This window comes from Elephas maximus, chromosome X (genome assembly GCF_024166365.1).
Source record: "Elephas maximus indicus isolate mEleMax1 chromosome X, mEleMax1 primary haplotype, whole genome shotgun sequence".
Taxonomy (NCBI): domain Eukaryota; kingdom Metazoa; phylum Chordata; class Mammalia; order Proboscidea; family Elephantidae; genus Elephas; species Elephas maximus.
Window position 1 is genome coordinate 36,937,008 of NC_064846.1, and position 21,650 is coordinate 36,958,657.

A 21,650-nucleotide genomic window follows, 5' to 3' on the forward strand; every position below is an offset into this window, starting at 1 on the left:
TGTTAGCTGCCTGAATATCTTCTTTAGTGAAGTGCGTGTTCATATCCTTTGCCCACTTCTTGATTGGGTTGTTTGTCTTTTTGTGGTCGAGTTTTAATAGAATCATATAGATTTCAGAGATCAGGCGCTGGTAGGAGATGTCATAGCTGAAAATTTTTTCCCAGTCTGTAGGTGGTCTTTTTACTCTTTTGGTGAAGTCTTTAGATGAGCATAGGTGTTTGATTTTTAGGAGCTCCCAGTTATCTGGTTTCTCTTCGTCATTTTTGGTAATGTTTTGTATTCTGTTTATGCCTTGTATTAGGGCTCCTGACGTTGTCCCTATTTTTTCTTCCATGATCTTTATCGTTTTAGTCTTTATGTTTAGGTCTTTGATCCACTTAGAGTTAGTTTTTGTGCATGGTGTGAGGTATGGGTCCTGTTTCATATTTTTGCAAACAGCTATCCAGTTATGCCAGCATCATTTGTTAAAAAGACTATCTTTTCCCCAATTAACTGACACTGGGCCTTTGTCAAATATCAGCTGCTCATATGTGGATGGATTCTGTTCCATTGGTCTATGTGCCTGTTGTTGTACCAGTACCAGGTTGTTTTGACTACTGTGGCTGTGTAATATGTTCTAAAATCAGGTAGAGTGAGGCCTCCCACTTTCTTCTTCTTTTTCAGTAATGCTTTACTTTTCCGGGGCTTCTTTCTTTTCCATATGAAGTTGGTGATTTTTTCTCCATCACATTAAAAAATGTCATTGGAATTTGGATCGGAAGTGCATTGTATGTATAGATGGCTTTTGGTAGAATAGACATTTTTACTATGTTAAGTCTTCCTATCCATGAGCAAGGTATGTTTTTCCACTTATGTAGGTCCCTATTAGTTTCTTGCACTAGTACTTTGTAGTTTTCTTTGTACAGGTCTTTTACATCTTTGGTAAGATTTATTCCTAAGTATTTTATCTTCTTGGGGGCTACTGTGAATGGTATTGATTTGGTGATTTCCTCTTCGATGTTCTTTTTGTTGATGTAGAGGAATCCAAGTGATTTTTGTATGTTTATCTTATAACCTGAGATTCTGCCAAACTCTTCTATTAGTTTCAGTACGTTTCTAGATGATTCCTTAGGGTTTTCTGTATATAATATCATGTGATCTGCAAATAGAGATAATTTTACTTCTTCCTTGCCAATCCGGATGCTCTTTATTTCATTGTCTAGCCTAATTGCTCTGGCTAGCACCTGTAGCACAATGTCGAATAAGAGCGGTGATAAAGGGCATCATTGTCTGGTTCCTGTTGTCAAGGGAAATGCTTTCAGGCTCTCTCCGTTTAGAGTAATGTTGGCTGTCGGCTTTGTATAGATGCCCTTTATTATGTTGAGGAATTTTCCTTCAGTTCCTATTTTGGTGAGAGTTTTTATCATGAATGGGTGTTGGACTTTGTCAAATGCCTTTTCTGCATCAATTGATAAGATCATGTGGTTTTTGTGTTTTGTTTTATTTATGTGGTGGATTACATTAATGGTTTTTCTAATATTAAACCAGACTTGCATACCTGGTATAAATCCCACTTGGTCGTGGTGGATTATTTTTTTGATATGTTGTTGAATTCTATTGGCTAGATTTTTTTAATTTTTTTTAAATACTTTTTATTGTGCTTTAAGTGCAAGTTTACAAATCAAATCAGTCTGTCACAAATAAGCTTATATACACCTTACTCCATACTCCCACTTACTCTCCCCCTAATGAGTCAGCCCGCTCCCTCCTTCCAGTCTCTCCTTTCGTGACAGTTTTGCCAGTTTCTAACCCTCTCTATTCTCCCATCTCCCCTCCAGACAGGAGATGCCAACACAGTCTCAATTGTCCTCTTTATACAAGTAGCTCACTTTTCATGAACATCTCGCTCCAACCCATTGTCCAGTCCCTTCCATGTCTGATGAGTTGTCTTCGGGAATGGTTCCTGTCCTGGGCCAACAGAAGGTTTGAGGACCATGACCGCTGGGATTCTTCTAGTCTCAGTCAGACCATTAAGTCTGGTCTTTTTATGAGAATTTGGGGTCTGCATCCCACTGTTCTCCTGCTCCCTCAGGGGTTCTCTGTTGTGCTCCCTGTCAGGGCAGTCATCGGTTGTGGCCGGGCACCATCTAGTTCTTCTGGTCTCAGGATGAGGTAAGTCTCTGGTTCATGTGGCCCTTTCTGTCTCTTGGGCTCATAGTTATCTTGTGACCTTGGTGCTCTTCATTCTCCTTTGATCCAGATGGGCTGAGACCAATTGATGCATCTCAGATGGCTGCTTGTTAGCATTTAAGACCCCAGACGCCACATTTCAAAGTGGGATGCAGAATGTTTTCATAAAAGAATTATTTTGCCAATTGACTTAGAAGTCCCCTTAAGCCATAGTCCCCAAACCCCCGCCCTTGCTCCGCTGACCTTTGAAGCATTCAGTTTATCCCGGAAACTTCTTTGCTTTTGGTCCAGTCCAGTTGAGCTGACCTTCCCCTTATTGGGTATTGTCCTTCCCTTCACCTAAAAAAGTAGTTCTTATCTACTAACTAATCAGTAAATAACCCTCTCCCACCCTCCCTCCGTCCCCCCCTCGTAACCACAAAAGTATGTGTTCTCAGTTTATACTGTTTCTCAAGAACTTATAATAGTGGTCTTATACAATATTTGTCCTTTTGCCTCTGACTAATTTCGCTCAGCATAATGCCTTCCAGGTTCCTCCATGTTATGAAATGGTTCACAGATTCGTCACTGTTCTTTATCGATGCATAGTATTCCATTGTGTAAATATACCATAATTTATTTACCCATTCATCCGTTGATGGACACCTTGGTTGCTTCCAGCTTTTTGCTAATAAACATGGGTGTGCATATATCTCTTTGTGTAAAGGCTCTTATTTCTCTAGGGTATATTCCAAGGAGTGGGATTTCTGGGTTGTATGGTAGTTCTATTTCTAACTTTTTAAGAAAACGCCAGATAGATTTCCAAAGTGGCTGTACCATTTGACATTCCCACCAGCAGTGTATGAGAGTTCCAATCTCTCCGAAGCCTCTCCATCATTTATTATGTTGTGTTTTTTGGATTAATGCCAGCCTTGTTGGAGTGAGATGGAATCTCATCGTAGTTTTGATTTGCATTTCTCTAATGGCTAATGATAGAGAGCATTTTCTCATGTATCTGTTAGCTGCCTGAATATCTTCTTTAGTGAAGTGCGTGTTCATATCCTTTGCCCACTTCTTGATTGGGTTGTTTGTCTTTTTGTGGTCGAGTTTTAATAGAATCATATAGATTTCAGAGATCAGGCGCTGGTAGGAGATGTCATAGCTGAAAATTTTTTCCCAGTCTGTAGGTGGTCTTTTTACTCTTTTGGTGAAGTCTTTAGATGAGCATAGGTGTTTGATTTTTAGGAGCTCCCAGTTATCTGGTTTCTCTTCGTCATTTTTGGTAATGTTTTGTATTCTGTTTATGCCTTGTATTAGGGCTCCTGACGTTGTCCCTATTTTTTCTTCCATGATCTTTATCGTTTTAGTCTTTATGTTTAGGTCTTTGATCCACTTAGAGTTAGTTTTTGTGCATGGTGTGAGGTATGGGTCCTGTTTCATATTTTTGCAAACAGCTATCCAGTTATGCCAGCATCATTTGTTAAAAAGACTATCTTTTCCCCAATTAACTGACACTGGGCCTTTGTCAAATATCAGCTGCTCATATGTGGATGGATTCTGTTCCATTGGTCTATGTGCCTGTTGTTGTACCAGTACCAGGTTGTTTTGACTACTGTGGCTGTGTAATATGTTCTAAAATCAGGTAGAGTGAGGCCTCCCACTTTCTTCTTCTTTTTCAGTAATGCTTTACTTTTCCGGGGCTTCTTTCTTTTCCATATGAAGTTGGTGATTTTTTCTCCATCACATTAAAAAATGTCATTGGAATTTGGATCGGAAGTGCATTGTATGTATAGATGGCTTTTGGTAGAATAGACATTTTTACTATGTTAAGTCTTCCTATCCATGAGCAAGGTATGTTTTTCCACTTATGTAGGTCCCTATTAGTTTCTTGCACTAGTACTTTGTAGTTTTCTTTGTACAGGTCTTTTACATCTTTGGTAAGATTTATTCCTAAGTATTTTATCTTCTTGGGGGCTACTGTGAATGGTATTGATTTGGTGATTTCCTCTTCGATGTTCTTTTTGTTGATGTAGAGGAATCCAAGTGATTTTTGTATGTTTATCTTATAACCTGAGATTCTGCCAAACTCTTCTATTAGTTTCAGTACGTTTCTAGATGATTCCTTAGGGTTTTCTGTATATAATATCATGTGATCTGCAAATAGAGATAATTTTACTTCTTCCTTGCCAATCCGGATGCTCTTTATTTCATTGTCTAGCCTAATTGCTCTGGCTAGCACCTGTAGCACAATGTCGAATAAGAGCGGTGATAAAGGGCATCATTGTCTGGTTCCTGTTGTCAAGGGAAATGCTTTCAGGCTCTCTCCGTTTAGAGTAATGTTGGCTGTCGGCTTTGTATAGATGCCCTTTATTATGTTGAGGAATTTTCCTTCAGTTCCTATTTTGGTGAGAGTTTTTATCATGAATGGGTGTTGGACTTTGTCAAATGCCTTTTCTGCATCAATTGATAAGATCATGTGGTTTTTGTGTTTTGTTTTATTTATGTGGTGGATTACATTAATGGTTTTTCTAATATTAAACCAGACTTGCATACCTGGTATAAATCCCACTTGGTCGTGGTGGATTATTTTTTTGATATGTTGTTGAATTCTATTGGCTAGAATTTTGTTGAGGATTTTTACATCTCTGTTCATAAGGGATATAGGTCTGTAATTTTCTTTTTTTGTGGTGTCTTTACCTGGTTTTGGTATCAGGGATATGGTGGCTTCGTAGAATGAGTTAGGTAGTATTCCATCATTTTCTATGCTTTGAAATACCTTTAGTAGTAGTGGTATTAACTCTTCTCTGAACGTTTGGTGTAACTCTGCAGTGAAGCCATCCGGGCCAGGGCTTTTTTTTTGTTGGGAGCTTTTCGATTTCCTTTTCAATCTCTTTTTTTGTTATGGGTCTATTTAGTTGTTCTACTTCTGATTGTGTTAGTTTAGGTAGGTAGTGTTTTTCTAGGAGTTCATCCATTTCTTGTAGGTTTGCAAATTTGTTAGAGTACAATTTTGCATAATAATCTGATATGATTCTTTTAATTTCAGTTGGGCCTGTTGTGATATGGCCCGTCTCGTTTCTTATTCGGGTCCTTTCTTTCCTTTCCTGTATTTCTTTAGTCAGTCTGGCCAATGGTTTATCAATTTTGTTAATTTTTTCAAAGAACCAGCTTTTGGCTTTGTTAATTCTCTCAATTATTTTTCTGTTCTCTAATTCATTTAGTTCAATTCTAATTTTAATTGTGTGTTTTCTTCTGGTACCTGATGGATTCTTTTGTTGCTCGCTTTCTATTCGTTCAAGTTGTAGGGACAGTTCTCTGATTTTGGCTCACTCTTCTTTATGTATGTGTGCATTTATCGATATAAATTGACCTCTGAGCACTGCTTTTGTTGTGTGCCAGAGGTTTTGATAGGAAGTGTTTTCATTCTCGTTACAGTCTATGAATTTCTTTATTCCCTCCTTAATGTCTTCTATAACCCAGTGTTTTTTGAGCAGGGTATTGTTCAGTTTCCAAGTATTTGATTTCTTTTCCCTGATTTTTCTGTTATTGATTTCCACTTTTATGGCCTTGTGGTCTGAGAAGATGCTTTGTAATATTTCGATGTTTTGGATTCTGCAAAGGTGTGTTTTATGACCTAATATGTGGTCTATTCTAGAGAATGTTCCATGTCTTCTAGAAAAAAAATGTATACTTTGTAGCTGTTGGGTGGAATGTTCTGTATAAATCTATGAGGTCAAATTGGTTGATTGTAGCTATTATGTCTTCCGTGTCTCTATTGAGCTTTTTACTGGATGTCCTGTCCTTCTCCGAAAGTGGTGCGTTGAAGTCTCCTACTATAATTGTGCAGGTGTCTATCTCACTTTTCAGTTCTGTTAAAGTTTGTTTTATGTATCTTGCAGCCCTGTCATTGGGTGCATAAATATTTAATATGGTTATATCTTCCTGGTCAATTGTCCCTTTAATCATTATGTAGTGACCTTCTTTATCCTTTTGGTGGATTTAACTTTAAAGCCTGTTTTGTCAGAAATTAATATTACTACTCCTGCTTTTTTTTGCTTGTTGCTTGCTTGATATATTTTTTTCCATCCTTTGAGTTTTAGTTTGTTTGTGTTTCTAAGTCTAAGGTGTGTCTCTTGTAGGCAGCATATAGACGGATCGTGTTTCTTTATCCAGTCTGAGACTCTCTGTCTCTTTTTTGGTGCATTTAATCCATTTACATTCAGCGTAATTATAGATAAGTATGTGTTTAGTGCTGTCATTTTGATGCATTTTTGTGTGTGTTGTTGATAATTTCATTTTTCTACTTGCTTTTTTGTGCTGAGACGTTTTTCTTTGTAAATTGTGTGTTCCTCATTTTCATAGTAGTCGAATTTATGTTTGCTGAGTCGTTATGTTTTTCTTGGTTTTTATTTTGAGTTATGGAGTTGTTATACCTCTTTGTAGTTACCTTAATATTTACCCCTATTTTTCTAAGTAAAAACCTAACTTGTATTGTCCTATATCACCTTGTTTCCCTCTCCATATGGCAGTTCTATGCCTCCTGTATTTCGTCCCTCTTTTTGATTATTGTGATCTTTTACATAATGACTTCAATGATTCCCTGTTTTGAGCCTTTTTTTCTTTTTAAAAATTAATCTTAATTTGTTTTTGTGATTTCCCTATTTGAGTTGATATCAGGATGTTCTGTTCTGTGACCTTGTGTTGTGCTGGTATCCGATATTATTGATTTTCTGACCAAATAATTTCCTTTAGTATTTCTTGTAGCTTTGGTTTGGTTTTTGCAAATTTCTAAGCTTCTGTTCATCTGTAAATGTTTTAATTTCACCTTCATATTTGAGAGAGAGTTTTGCTGGATATATGATCCTTGACAGGATGTTTTTCTCCTTCAGTGCTCTATATATGTCATCCCATTGCCTTCTTGACTGCATGGTTTCTGCTGAGTAGTCTGAACTTATTGATTCTCCTTTGTAGGGGACCTTTCTTTTATCCTTGGCTGCTTTTAAAATTTTCTCTTTATCTTTGGTTTTGGCAAGTTTGATGATAATATGTCTTGGTGATTTTCTTTTTGGATCACTCTTACATGGGCTTCGATGAGCATCCTAGGTAGATATCCTTTCGTCTTTCATGATGTCAGGGAAGTTCTCTGCCAACAGATCTTCAACTATTCTCTCTGTATTTTCTGTTATCCCTCCCTGTTCTGGAACTCAAGTCACACACAAGTTATTCTTCTTGATAGAGTCCCACAGGATTCTTAGGGTTTCTTCATTTTTTTTAATTCTTTTATCTGATTTTTTTTCCAGCTATATTGGTGTCAATTCCCTTATCCTCCAGATCCCCCACTCTGCATTCCAATTGCTCCACTCTGCTCTTGTGACTTCCTATTGCGTTGTCTAATTCTGTAATTTTATTGTTAATCTTTTGGATTTCTGAATGCTGTCTCTCTGTGGATTCTTACAACTTATTAATTTTTCCACTATGCTCTTGAATAATCTTTTTGAGTTCTTCAACTGCTTTATCAGTGTGTTCCTTGGCTTTTTCTGTACATTGCCTTATTTCAGTTATGAGGTCATCCCAGATGTCTTGAAGCATTCTGTAAATTAGTTTTTTATATTCTGCATCTGGCAATTCCAGGATTGTATCTTCATGTGGGAAAGATTTTGATTCTTTAATTTGGGGATTTGTAGAAGCAGTCATGGTCTGCTTCTTTATGTGGTTTGATATTGACTGCTGTCTCTGGGCCATGTATAAGATATTGTAATGATTTATTTTATATTTGCTCACTGAGTCTTATTTTGTTTTGTTTTCTTTCAGTATACGTAGATGGACTACTAGATTGTGCTGTCTTGATTGTTGTAGCCCTTGAATCACTTATGTCCTATTACCAGCTGGTTTGGGCTGTTGCCAGATATATAAGCCTGAGTCCATTCACTATTCTTGAGTAGAATGTGATTTTGGGACACTAAGTGTGTGGTGCAGACTGTCACCTATCCACCTAGAGGAGTAGTGGTGCTAGTTGTGTGCCCCAGATTCTAGTAGCAGCAGGGGGTCATACTCCGGGGGGGGCGCTGGATGCTGACAGGCTTCCCCCAAGTGCCAGTGAGGTAGGTGTGTCTCTATTCCTAAAGCACTTTGGTGGGTGGGCTCTGCAGCTGTACCTTAGGCACCCAATGCATGTACCTCTACAAATTGGTAGGTGTCACCATCCTCAGACCCCTAAGGCAGGAGGCTAGGTGGTCTGGGGGGAGCTTCAGCCCTCAGTTCCCCGTTGTGGGTCAGTTAGGGCTCTGTTTAATATGCAGAGATATCAGACCTGGGAAACTTGTCTTTCCAGTAATCCACTAAAACAATTACAGTCAAATCCCTATCAGAATTGCCTTTGCATTATAATAGCCACCTTGTTTCCTGTAGGGATGAAAGCCCAAGACCATGGATCTCATATGCTTGGCTGGAGGTGTTTCTGTATTCTTAGTCCAATTTCGGGAAGTCAGGGAAGGATTTTTGGTCCCTGGGTTTTTTGTAGCTGCTTCTCTCAGGCCAGGAGAATGGGTTAGGAAAAGACCAAAAAAAAAAAGCAAACAAAAAAACTGCAGAGCACTTCACTCTCTGGCTCAGGAAATTCCAATATTAATGAAGCCACCTGGTAAGGGGAAGGGAGGGATCAGATAGATGGGAGAGAGTAGCACCCAGGAATATAGACAAAGTTACTTATCTTGCTTGGTGATGACTGTTTTATCTGCGATTCCTGAGGGGTGTGTAGCCTGTGTGCGTTGGCTGGGTCGAGATTGTCCCCGAGGGTCAGGCCCGCGTCCTTTTCTTGTGCTGTCTCAGAAGCCATGGTCAGTTCCTCCGTTCCCAGTCCAAAGCCCAGCGCCAAGGTTCCCTGGCTGGGACTCCACACTCCAGGCTCCAAAACCAGTCACTGCCTCCCAGTGACTTCTCCTCCTGTCACCCGTGTCGCTGCGCTGCCTGCGTGCACTGGCTGGGCTTCCCCCGAGGTCACTTCTGGGGTCTAGGGCTGCGTCCCGTGTTTGCACCATCTCAGGATGCCGCGCTCAGCTACCCTGCGCCCAGTCCAAAGCCCGGCATCAAGGTTTTCTGACTGGGACACTGGCTCCAGGCTCTTCCCCGTGGTTGTTCGTTCTTAGTCTCTGTCACTCAGGTCAACTCTTTAGATCTGTGTTTGATGGTCAGGGTTCGTAGATTGTCATGTATGTGATCGATTCACTTGTTTTTCCAAGTCTTTGTTGCAAGAGGGATCTGAGGTAGCATCTACCTAGTCAGCCATATTGGCCCTGCCTCTCTCTTTTGGCTAGATTTTGTTGAGGATTTTTACATCTAAGTTTATGAGGAATATAAGTCTGTAATTTTTTTTTTTGTGTGTGGTGTCTTTCCTAGTTTTTGGTATCAGGGAAATGCTGGCTTCATAGAATGAGTTTGGGAGTATTCCGTCCTTTGGTATGCTCAAATACCTTTATTAGTAGTGGTGTTAACTCTTCTCTGAAAGTTTGGTAGAACTCTTTAGTGAAGCCGTCCGGACCAGGGGTTTTTTTTGTTGGGAGTTTTTTGATTACCTTTTCAATCTCTTCTTTTGTTATGGGTCTATATAATTGTTCTGCCTCTGTTTGTGTTAGTTTAGGTAGGTAGTGTGTTTCTAGGAATTCATCCATTTCTTCTAGGTTTTCAAATCTTTAGAGTATAATTTTTTATGGTAATCTGGTATGATTCTTTTAATTTCAGTTGGGCCTGTTGTAATATCGCCCATCTCATTTCTTATTCTGGTTATTTGCTTCCTCTCCTGTTTTTCTTTTGTCAGTTTGGCCAGTGGTTTATCAATTTTGTTTGTTTTTTCAAAGAATCAGCTTTTGGTCTTGTTAACTCTTTCAATTGTTTTTCTGTTCTCTATTTCAGTTAATTCTGCTCTAATTTTTATTATTTCCTTTCTTCTAGTGCCTGAGGGTTTCTTTTGTTTCTCTCTATATGTATATGTTCAGGTGGTAGGGATAATTCTCTAATTTTGGCCCTTTCTTCTTTTTGTATGCATGCATTTATTGATATAAATGGAACTCTGAGCACTGCTCTCATTGTGTCCCAAAGGTTCTGATAGGAAGTGTTTTCCTTTTCATTGGATTCTATGAATTTCTTATTTCTATCCTTTATGTCTTCTATAACCTGCTCTTTTTTGAGCAGGGTATTGTTCAGTTTCCACGCATTTGATTTCTTTTCCCTGCTTTTTCTGTTATTGATTTCTACTTCTATGGCCTTATGGTCAGAGAAGATGCTTTGTAAAATTTGATGTTTTGTATTCTGCTAAGGCTTGCTTTATGACCTAATATGTGGTCTATTCTAGAGAATGTTCCAAGTACACTAGAAAAGAAAGTATATTTGGCTGCTGTTGGGTGGAGTGTTCTGTATCTGTCTATAAGGTCAAGTTAGTTGATTGTGGCATTTAGATCTTCATGTCTTTATTGAGCTTCTTTCTGGATGTCCTATCCTTCACCAAAAGTGGTGTGTTGAAGTCTCCTACTATAATTGTGGAGCTGTCTATCTCACTTTTCAATGCTGATAGAGTTTGTTTTATGTATCTTGCAGCCCTGTCATTGGGTGCATAAATATTTGATATGGTTATATCCTCCTGGTATATTGTCCCTTTAATCATTATATAGTGTCCTTCCTTATTGTTTATGGTTGCTTTAACTTTAAAGTCCATTTTGTCAGAAATTAATGTTGCCACTCCTGCTCTTTTTTGATTGTTGTTTGCTTGATATATATTTTTTCCATCCTTTGAGTTTTAGCTTGTGTTTCTAAGTCTAATGTGTATCTCTTGTAGGCAGCATATAGACAGATTATGTTTTTTAATCCATTCTGCCACTTTCTGTCTCTTTATTAGTGCGTTTAGTTCATTTACATTCAGCGTAATTATGGATAGGTATTTTTATTAGTGCTATGATTTTGATGTCTTTTTTTGTGTGTTGTTGATAGTTTCTTTTTCCCACTTAATTTTTTGTGCTGAGTAGTTCATATATTGTCTTTTCCTCATATTCGTTTTTGTTGATTTTGTTTCTGCTGAGTCTCTATTTTTTCTTGTGTTTTATTTTGATGTGCAGGATAGTTTGTCTCCTTTGTGGTTACCTCGTTATTTACCCCATTTTTCTAAATTTAAACCTACCTTTTATTTCTTTGTATCACCTTGTCTTCCTCTCCATATGAAAGATCTGTGATTGTGTTTCTTAGTCCCTCTTTATTGTTTTAATGTTGTCTTCTTTTACATAATAACATCACTGTTTCCCTGTTTTGAACATTTTTTTATCTTGATTTATTTTTGTGATTTCCGTGTCTGGGTTGACATTTGATTGCTCTATCCAGTGTTCTAGTCTTGGATTGATACCCAATATTATTGATTTTGTAACCAAAGAACTCCCTTTAGTATTTCTTGTAGTTTTGGTTTGGTTTTTACGAATTCCCTAAACTTCTATTTATCTGGAAATGTCCTAATTTCACCTTCGTATTTGAGAGACAGTTCTGCTGGATATATTATTCTTGGGTGGCAGCTTTTTCCATCAATGCTTTATGTAAGTGTACCCATTGCCTTCTTGCTTGCATGGTTTCTGCCGAGTAGTCCAAGCTTATTCTTCTTGACTTTCCTTTGTAGGTGACTTTTCATTTATCCCTCGCTGCTCTTATAATTCTCTCTTTATCTTTGGTTTTGCCAAGTTTGATTATAGTATATCTTGGTGACTTCCTTTTAAAATCTACCTCATGTGGAGTTCAGTGAGCATCTTGTATAGATATCTTCTCATCTTTCACAACATCAGGGAAGTTTCTTGCCAACAAATCTTCAGTAATTCTCTCTGTATTTTCTGTTATCCCTCCCTGTTCTGGTGCTCCAATCACTCGTAGGTTATTTCTCTTGATAGAGTTCCACATGATTCTTAAGGTTTCTTCATTTTTATTTTAAGTTCTTTTATCTGATTTTTCTTCAAGTTCACAAATTCGGCCTTCCACTTGCTCAATTCTGCTCATCTGACTTTCTGTTGAGTTGTCTAATTCTGTAATTTTATTGTTAATCTTCTGAATTTCTGATTGGTGTCTGTCTATGGATTTTTCCAGCTTATTAAATTTTTCATTATGTTCCTGAATAACCTTTTTAATATTTCTTCAACTGCTTTATCTTTGTGTTTCTTGGCTTGCTCTGCATATTGCCTGATTTCCTTCCCGATGTCTTGAAGGGTTCTGTATATTAACCTTTTGTATTCTGCCTCTGGTAATTCCAGGAAGGCACTTTCATTCAGAAGATCCCTTGATTCTCTGTTTTGAGAGCTTGTTGAGGCAATCATAGTCTGTTGCTTTATGTGACTTGATATTGACTGTTGTCTCCAAGCCATCTAAAAGTTGTTGTATTAGTTTATTTTATGTTTACTTACTGTATCGTAGCTTCTTGCTTCATTTTATTTTGATATGCCCAAATGGGTTGCTTGAGTGATCTAGCTTGATTATTTTTGCCCTTGGAGCTCTGACATCCTGTCCCCAGATGGCTAGAGCTGTTATCAGGTATATCAGTCTAGCAGTGCATTCACTTTTCTTGTATGAATTCAGCTTAGGTGTCCAGGTAGCTGATCATCAAGTGTGTGGTACAGGCTCTGTCCTAGAGTCTTAGAGGGGCAGTGGTGATTGGTGTGGGTACCGGTATCTGGTTGCAGCAGGGGGTCATGCTCTGAACAAAGCAGGGGGCTGAGAACCGCCCCCCAAGTGTCCCTGAGGAAAGTGCATCCCTATTCCCTAGAGCGTGCAGGTGGGTGGGTTCTGCAGATGGACCATGGGCACCCAAAGGTTTTGGTCATAAGGACTGGGAGGTACCAGTTATTCTTGGACCCCTGTCACAGGTGGCTGGGTGACCTGTGTGGAGCCACCAGTCCTTATGCCCCGAGATATGGGTAGGTGAGGACTCTGTTTAATAGGCAAAGGGGTGTCAAATATCAAACACCCACCTCTCCACCGCACAGCTGACAAACAGTTGTAGTCTGCCAACAAAGGCCTGTTCTTCTGAAATAGGCCCACACGGGTCCATGCAGGGGGGAAAGGTACTCAAAGTTCACGGACCGTTTATACCTGGACAGGAACCGCTTCTGTCCTGAGCTCCCCTGTTTAGTGGAGCTGGCAAATTATCTTTTCCCCCAATTGCGAATTTATTCCTTCTCCAAGGCCAGAAGGATGGCTCTAGGCACTCAACAGGGCCCATGTCAGGCCCAGGGAAATCAACAGCCGCTGAAGCCGGCTTGGGGGCAGCGGGTGCAGTAAAATATACGCAAGTACTTAGCTTTTGCGGAGAGCACCATTCTTCTCTGGTTCTGGAGGTGTGAGTAGGCTGTGTGACTTGTTGCTTCTCCCTGAGGAAACTGTGGCCGAACGCTAGTATCAGCCCACTGCAGCCGCTCCTGGGAATGGTACCTGAAGGCTCCCAGCGATTCAGGTCCGGTGACTCCTCTCCACCTTTGAACCGTCACTTCCTCCCCCTGCCACTTAGTTTATTTTCTAACTCTGCCTTTGATGTTCAGGGCTCCTAGCTTGTCATAAATATACTCATTTCACTTGTTTTTTCGGGTCGTTGTTGTAAGAGGGCTTGCCAGAAGCATCTGTCTATTCTGCCATCTTGGCCCTGCCTCCTCAGGGTACTATTTTTAAGGGTTCATCCATTCTCCGTGGCTCCAGAAATTCTAGAGTCCATGAGAATTTTCAATTCTGGTCCACATTTTCCCGCTTTTGATCAGGATTCTTATATGGAATCTTTGATCAAAATGATCAGTAGTGGTAGCCAGGCACCATCCATTTCTTCTGGTCTCATGGAAAAGGAGGCACATGTTCATGGAGGCAATTAGCCACACATTCCATATCCTCCTCCTCTTCCTGACTCTTCTTCTTCCTCTGTTGTTCCAGGTAAATAGATATAAATTGTTGTGCCTTGGATGGCTGCTTGCAAGCTTTTAAGACCCCAGGCATTACATAGTGAACTAGGAGGTAGAACAGAAGCACCTAACATGTTATTAGACCAATTAACTGGGATGTCCCATGAAGCCATGACCCTAAACCTCCAAACCAAGGAACCAAATCCCATGAGGTGTTTGGTGTACATAAGCAGCCTCAGCAGCTATTCATTTTGTTGTTTTTACTGTAAATTTATCTACCACACAACTTTCGCCAATTCAGCTTTTTACAGGTAGGTGTACAACTTATTGACAGCAATTATGATAATCAGCTGTGCAACCCTACCCTTAATCAATGTGATTGTTCCTTCACTGGTAACCCCTCTTTTCCCCTGTTCCTCCCACTCCTGGTAACCACTAATACACTTTGGTCTCTGTATATTTACCTTTTCTTGTCTTTTTATATAAGTGAGTTCATTCAGTATTTGTCCTTTCGTGAGTGGCTTTTTTTTGCTCAGCATAATGTCTTCAAGCTCCATCCATACTGTAGCATGTATCAAGACTTCATTTCTTCTACTGGCTGAGTAGTATTCCATTGTATGTACCACGTTTTGTTTATTCATTTGTTGATGGGTACTTAGGGTATTTCCACATTTTGGCTACTGTGAATAGTGCTGCAGTGAGCATTAGTATACAATTCTCTTTTTAAATCTCTGCTTTCAAGTCTTTTGGGTATATACCTAAGAGTGGAATTGCTAGATCATATAATAGTTCCATTTTTATTTTTTTTTAGGAACTGCCACAGTGTTTTCCACAATGGCTATACCATTTTGCATTCCTACCAGCAATGGACAAGGGTTACAATTTCCCCACATCATAACCAACATTTATTTTGTTTTTTTTAATCTTAGCCATCCTAGTGGGAATGAAATGATACCACATTGTGGTTTTGGTTTGTATCTCTCTGATGACTAATGACACTGAGCATGTTTTTATGTGTTTGGTGGCCATTTAAATGTCCTCTTTGATGAAATGTCTATTCATGTTTTTGTCGTCAAAGTTTTGTATGTTTTGGTTATTAAGCTCTTGTCAGACATATGGTTTCCAAAGATATTCTCCCAGTCTGTAGCTTGTCTTCTCACTTCTTTTGTAGTCTTTTGAAGAACAAATGTTTTTCATTTTTATAAGGTCCCATTTATTTATTTTGTCTTTTGCTGTTTGTGCTTTTGTTATTATGTTAGATAATCCATTTTTGAAAGCTAGCCATGACAGCGTTGCTCCTCATTCTTTTAAAAATTTTATAGTTTTAGTTTACACGTTAAGTCCTTAATTCATTTTGAATTTGTTTTTGTGTATGGTGTGAGGCATGGATCCTGTTTCATTTTTCTGCATGTGAAAACCCAGTTTTCACAGCATCATTTATTAAAGAGACTCTTCTTTCCCCATCGAATGGACTTAGCACCCTTGTCAAAAATCAGTTGAGCATAGATGTGTGGGTTTATTTCTGAACTTTCAATTCTATTCCATTGGTCTGTGTCTCTATTGTTGAGCTAGTACCAGGCTGTTTTGATGACTGTAGCTGTATAGTGTGTTTTAAAATCAAGAAGTGTGAGTCCTCCTACTTTATTTTTCTCTTTCAACATTGCTTTATCTATTTGGGGCCTCTTGTCATTCCATGTAAAGTTGAGGATTGGTTTGTTTTTGTAAAGAAGGCTGTTGGAATTTTGATCAGGAGTGCATTGAATCTATAGATTGCTTTGGCTAGTACTGACATCTTAACAATATTAAATCTTCCAGTCCGTGGACATGGAACATCTTTCCATTTATTTAAGTTTTCCTTAATCTCTTTCAGCAGTGGTTTATAGTTTTCATTATATAAGTTCTTCACATCCCTGGTTATAGTTATTCCTAGGTATTTTATTCTTTAGATGCTATTGTAAATGGAATTGTTTCCCTAATTTCCATTTCAGATTTCTCATTGCTGTTGTATAGAAACCCAACTGATTTTTGTTTGCGAGGCTGTAATCTTTATGGAAACAGACTGCCACATCTTTCTCCTGCGGAGCAGCTGGTGGGTTCAAACTGCCGACCTTTTGGTTAGCAGCCAAGCGCTTAACCACTGCGCCACCAGGTTCCACTAAACCCAGTTGCCATGGAGTAGATTCCAAATCATAATGACCTTACACCATATACTTATTACCTAGATTTAACAATTGTTAGCATTTCAATATATTTGCTTCAGATGTGTTTTTCTTTTTTGCTGATGTATTCAAAGTAAATTTTAAATATCATATTTCAAACCTAAATATTTTTGTACACATCTCTAAAAAATAAGGACATGTTCCTATTTAACGATAATATCGTTATCTCACACGGTAAAAGTAATAATAATACCCTGTATCGTCTAATACAAGATATAACTTTAATTTCTATGTCTCCAATGCCTAGCACAGTTTCTGGAAAATAGGAATAAATGTTTGAATGAATTCATTTCTCTGTAACAACTAATGGGACAGCAATCGGATACCTATATATTCAAAGGTATTGGGGTTTTAGAGTTTAACATTTTTTTCAATTATAATGTGTTTTAATTTGCAGATGAAGATACAAAAAGGAGGGCAAAGAAAAACAAGAAAAAGGAAAAGAAGAAGAAGCACAGATCGTCAGTTTTTTTCTTAATATTTATTAAGGAAATGTTTATAAAATTACAAAAAGTATTATAATGATCCTCCATGTACCCATCACCCACCTTGAACAACTGTCAACTTGTAGGCAGTCTCCACTACCCCCAATCATTTTGAAACCAATCCCAGATATTATTTCATCCATAAACACTTCAGCACATTTCTCTAAAAGATAGACACTCTTTTTTTTAAAAAAAAAAATCATAACCACAATAACATTATCATACCTAAAAAACTTAACAGTAGTTCCTGAATTATCATCAATTTTTTTATAGTGTGTTGAAATCAAGATCCAAATAATGTCCATAAGTTACAATTGGTTGATATGTCTCTTAAATGTCTCTTAGATCTCTTTAAATAAATAGGTTCCCCTTCCCTTTTTGTTCTTGCTGTTTATCACTCTACAAATCACTTGTCCCGTAGAGTTTCCTGTAGTATAGATTTTGCCGATTGCATTTTTTTAATTTATTTTGTTTTGTTGACAATATACACAGCAGAACATTCACCAATTCAACAATTTCTACGTGTACAATTCAGTGACATTCATTACATTCTTCAAGTTGTATAATCATTCTGACCCTCCTTTTCTGAATTGTGCCCCCTAAGTTTCCCATCTAATCTTTCAGGTTGCTGTTGTCAATTTGATGCTATATAGATAGTTCTTAAAAGAGCACAATGCTTATGGCAGACATCCTTTACTGGTTAAGCTAAACTTTTGTTTGGTTTAAAGAAGACTTCTGAAGATATTTTTGGTTTAAGGTTTAAAGATTTTCTCAGGGCAGTAGTTTCAGAGGTTCATCCAGCCTCCATGACTCCAAAAAGTCTGGACTCCATGAGAATTTGAAATTCCATTCTGCATTTTCTCTCTTTTGATCAGGATTCTTCTATAGAATCTTTGATCAAAACATTTAGTAATGGTAGCTGGGCACTATCCAGTTCTTCTGGTCTCATGACAAAGGAGGCAGTTGTTCATGGAGGCAGTGATTGCATTCTTCCGGTGTTCTTTAACATGTTCTTAGTCCTCTGTATTTCCTGTAGATTGATAGGTCTAGAGGCTTGGTGAGGTTCAGATTCAAGTTTGAAATAAATATTCAAGGAATACTTCATAGGTGGTATTGTATACATTCATCAGGAGGCAGATAATGTAATGCCTGGTTGTATCTTTTCGTCATATTAACAACCATTAATGATCATTGCCTAGATTCATTATTTCATTAGGGATTGCAAAATAGTGATAGTCTAATTCTGTCTTTCTGTCTTCATTTATTAGGTAGAATAATTCAATAAGAGAAACTTAACACCATCAACTATTTGGTTACCCTGAAGTGTATAGTTCATATAGAAAGGGCTATATGATTGCTTTATTTCTTTTTGGTTTGTTTGTTTTATGAGTTTTCAAAATAGTGAGTTGGTTTCCTAACATCCCCCAAAGGTGACTGATGGGGTATTTTTTTTTTTTTAGTATCATTGTGAACCCAAGGATTTAAACATATTTGATGTATTTTAATCCATTATGCTTAAAACTATTATTAATGCTCAAATCGATAAGACTGTTTTTAAACTACTTTATTTCTCTTGTCTCTGTACAACATTAAAACTGTATTAATTGTTCGCTTTAGTAATCTTTTTTATATAGTGAAACATGATTTGATTAAGTAAGTTAGTGGATTTTTAAATTAAAATTCTTCTCTAACAAGTTTCAATAAGCTGGGAATTTAAATAATTTTAATCAGTCTTACCCTGCATTGTCTTAAAAAATAAGATGCCCTTTAACATGGGACTGTTGAGTAAATTTGCATCAAATTATAATCACTACAGGAAGAAATACAAGAAAAAGAAGTCTAAAAAGAATAGAAAAGAGAGCAGTGATTCAAGCTCTAAAGATTCCCAAGAAGAGTTTCTGGAGAATCCCTGGAAGGATCGATCAAGTAGGTTGTTTTGATAGACTTTGACTCAGAACAGCTGAAACATTAAATTAACCAATTAGTCAAAATGTGAATACGTTTCTGAACATCTTTTGTACAGAGCCTGAAGAACCTTCAGATTTAATTGGACCAGAGGCTCCAAAAACACTTGCCTCTCAAGATGATAAACCTTTGAAGTAAGTAGCAATGTATCTACAATATCTAAAGTACCTTCCAGGAGCCCTGGTGGTGCAGTTGTTAAGAGCTTGGCAGCTAACCAGAAGATCGGCAGTTTGAATCCACCAGCTGCTCCTTGGAAACCTTATGGGGCAGTTCTACCCCGTCCTGTAGGGTCACTATGAGTTGGAATCGACTTGACAGCAACAGGTTTTGTTTTTGTTTTGTTTTGTTTTAAGTACCTTCCAAAGAGTATGGCCCCAACTAACCTTGCCAGGTTTATCTCCCTCTACTCATTTATGCTCTAGGCTCCAACTGAGCTAGACTACTAAAAGTTCCTTGTATTTATTCTGCATTTTCCCACTTTTGTGCCTTATACAGCTTGTGTCTTCCCCCAACAGCCTTCCCTTCTCTTCCCTGCCCTCTTTTTCCTTCCCTACCCTCATTTTCTTCTTGTCAAAATCCTTGCCATCCCTCAAAGCCCTTTTTAAAAAAGAGGGTACATACATGATTCCCAATTACCTCTCCCCACCCCACAGTTAGATGTGATTTTTATCCCACTTTAATTCTCACAGTATTTCCTATTTATTTATGAACTGTATCATATATTCTACCTTGTGTTGCAGTTATATCCTTATTAACCTATAAACTCCACAAGGGCAAGCTTTGAGTTTAATAGGTACTCAAAAAAAAAAAACAAAACAAAACAACAAACCCATTTCCGTCGAGTCGATTCCGACTTACAGCGACCCTATAGGACAGAGTAGAACTGCCCCATACGGTTTCCAAGAGCACCTGGTAGACCGAACTGCCGACCTTTTGGTTACAGCAGCCATAGCTCTTAACTACTACGCCACCAGGGTTTCCAACAGGTATAAGAAACACTAAATTGAATGAAAGGATGGTAACTTTTAAAGTCCTCTTGAATGAAAGTTAATAGATAATTGTTACTTATAGCATTATTATTGATTGTAAATCTAAAAAGTATGTTAATTTGAGATGCATTATTTAACTTCTTTTAAGGGAAAAAAGGAAAAGGGAATTAGCTGGAGGGAGAAGCAGTAAAAGTGATACCTGTAGGGATAAATTAATTCACAATTGTAAACCATGAATCTGCATTCACTACCATCAGTTCTTTTGTTCTTCCAAAGTATCTCTGCTTTTCTTGCTTAGTTACGTAGATCATAGTTCAGTGTTCACTAATTTTAAAAAGTAATTCACATTGGCCCTCCTAGCATACTACTGCTCAGCACTGCTATCCCTACTGTTTTCTTAGAGAAAATGGTTTTTTGTGCTCTCTTTAGAGGATCTTTTTATATTGAAATGATTTAACGGACTTTTCCTGAATTCTGAATTACTTTGTAGTTATGGCCATGCTCTGTTACCTGGTGAAGGTGCAGCTATGGCTGAATATGTGAAAGCTGGAAAACGTATCCCACGAAGAGGTGAAATTGGCTTGACAAGTGAAGAGATTGCATCATTTGAATGCTCAGGTTATGTAATGAGTGGTAGCAGGTATGTTCTTGGCATCGCTGTCAGTTTCCATGATTAGATCTTTTCCTTTCTTACTATCAGAATTATATTTTAGTGATGGATTTTCATGAAGTAACCATTTCTAATGAAAAGTACAGCATAAATATTGGTATAAATATGGTTATCTAAAATTCCAAGTAAATATATAACTCAGTCTCAAACTCAGCTATATTCCAACTTAACAGAATCTACCTTTCCAGTGTCCTTTTGGTACAGATATCTTATCCACTGGAGGCTATAGTTAAATTCAGCTATTTATCACTGCCCCATGAGGAATGTGGCATTTTGGTAGTTAGGAAAGCATTTTCTTAAGACGATGTTTCTTGGTTTCTGAGTTTGACTCCAGTTCTCTGTGGACTCAGGGTTTCTGAGAGTGAATGGCAGAAAAGGATTATGACAGACATCAGATTCAGCATGGGGGAATGAATCTAAAATTAGGGAAGAGGAAGCAAGGTACCACAGAGAACCAGGAGAGTGAGCTTATAGGGCATCAGTACTAAGATCAAATTGAATTTTGGATTTTTAAAAACTTTATACATTTTTTAAAGTAGGTAAATGTTTTTAAGTGAAATTGGAAGCAAATATTTACAGAACTACTAAAGCTCCTCTAGAATCTTGGAATTCTGAGAACTAGCATTTGCAAATATTATATTGGAGGACCAGTACAATAAGACACGAAAAAGAAATTAGAGGCATAGGGACTGGGAAGGAGGGAATAAGACTCATTCTTTGTGAATGATATGATTGTTAACATTTAAAACCCTAAACAGTCTTCTGATGGATTATAAATAATTGGAGGGTTTAACAAATGATTAGATATAAGGTTAATACACAAAAACCAATTCATTTCTATATGCCAGCAACAAACAACTAGAAAACATAACTTAATAAAAAGAAAACAACATTTATAATAGTATCAGAGAATATTAAGTACTTAGAAATAAATCTTAACAAAAGATTCCTAAGACTTCTTCAGGGAAAATTATAAAACATTATTAAGAGACATTAAAGAGGACCTAAGCCAATGGAGACATACCAGGTTCATGGATAGGATATTATAAAGTTGTCAGTTGTTCCCAAATTGATTTGTAGAGTCAGTGTAGTTTCAGCCAAAAGCACAACAGAGTTTCTCATGGAACTTAATAAGCTGGTTCTCAAATTTGTATATTAGACTAAAGAGCCAAAAATTGAGAGCACTCATGAAGAAGAACAGGAAGGTGAGATTTGCCTCACCAGATATAAGGACTTATTATGAAGCTTATAGTGCTTTAAAAAGTTTGAGGGGC

At 37.7% G+C, this 21,650-nt stretch overlaps 1 protein-coding gene across 2 annotated transcripts in view; it reads left to right on the top strand.

Moving 5' to 3' along the window:
- Nucleotides 1–21,650, top strand: part of NKAP (NFKB activating protein) — a 41,538-nt gene that overhangs the window by 13,447 nt on the left and 6,441 nt on the right. For both annotated transcript variants that reach the window (XM_049872506.1, XM_049872507.1), the window contains exons 5-8: nt 16,665–16,728; nt 18,569–18,678; nt 18,776–18,851; nt 20,197–20,346. In XM_049872506.1, coding sequence (XP_049728463.1) covers nt 16,665–16,728; nt 18,569–18,678; nt 18,776–18,851; nt 20,197–20,346 — 400 coding nt within the window. The remainder of the gene's footprint in view (nt 1–16,664; nt 16,729–18,568; nt 18,679–18,775; nt 18,852–20,196; nt 20,347–21,650) is intronic.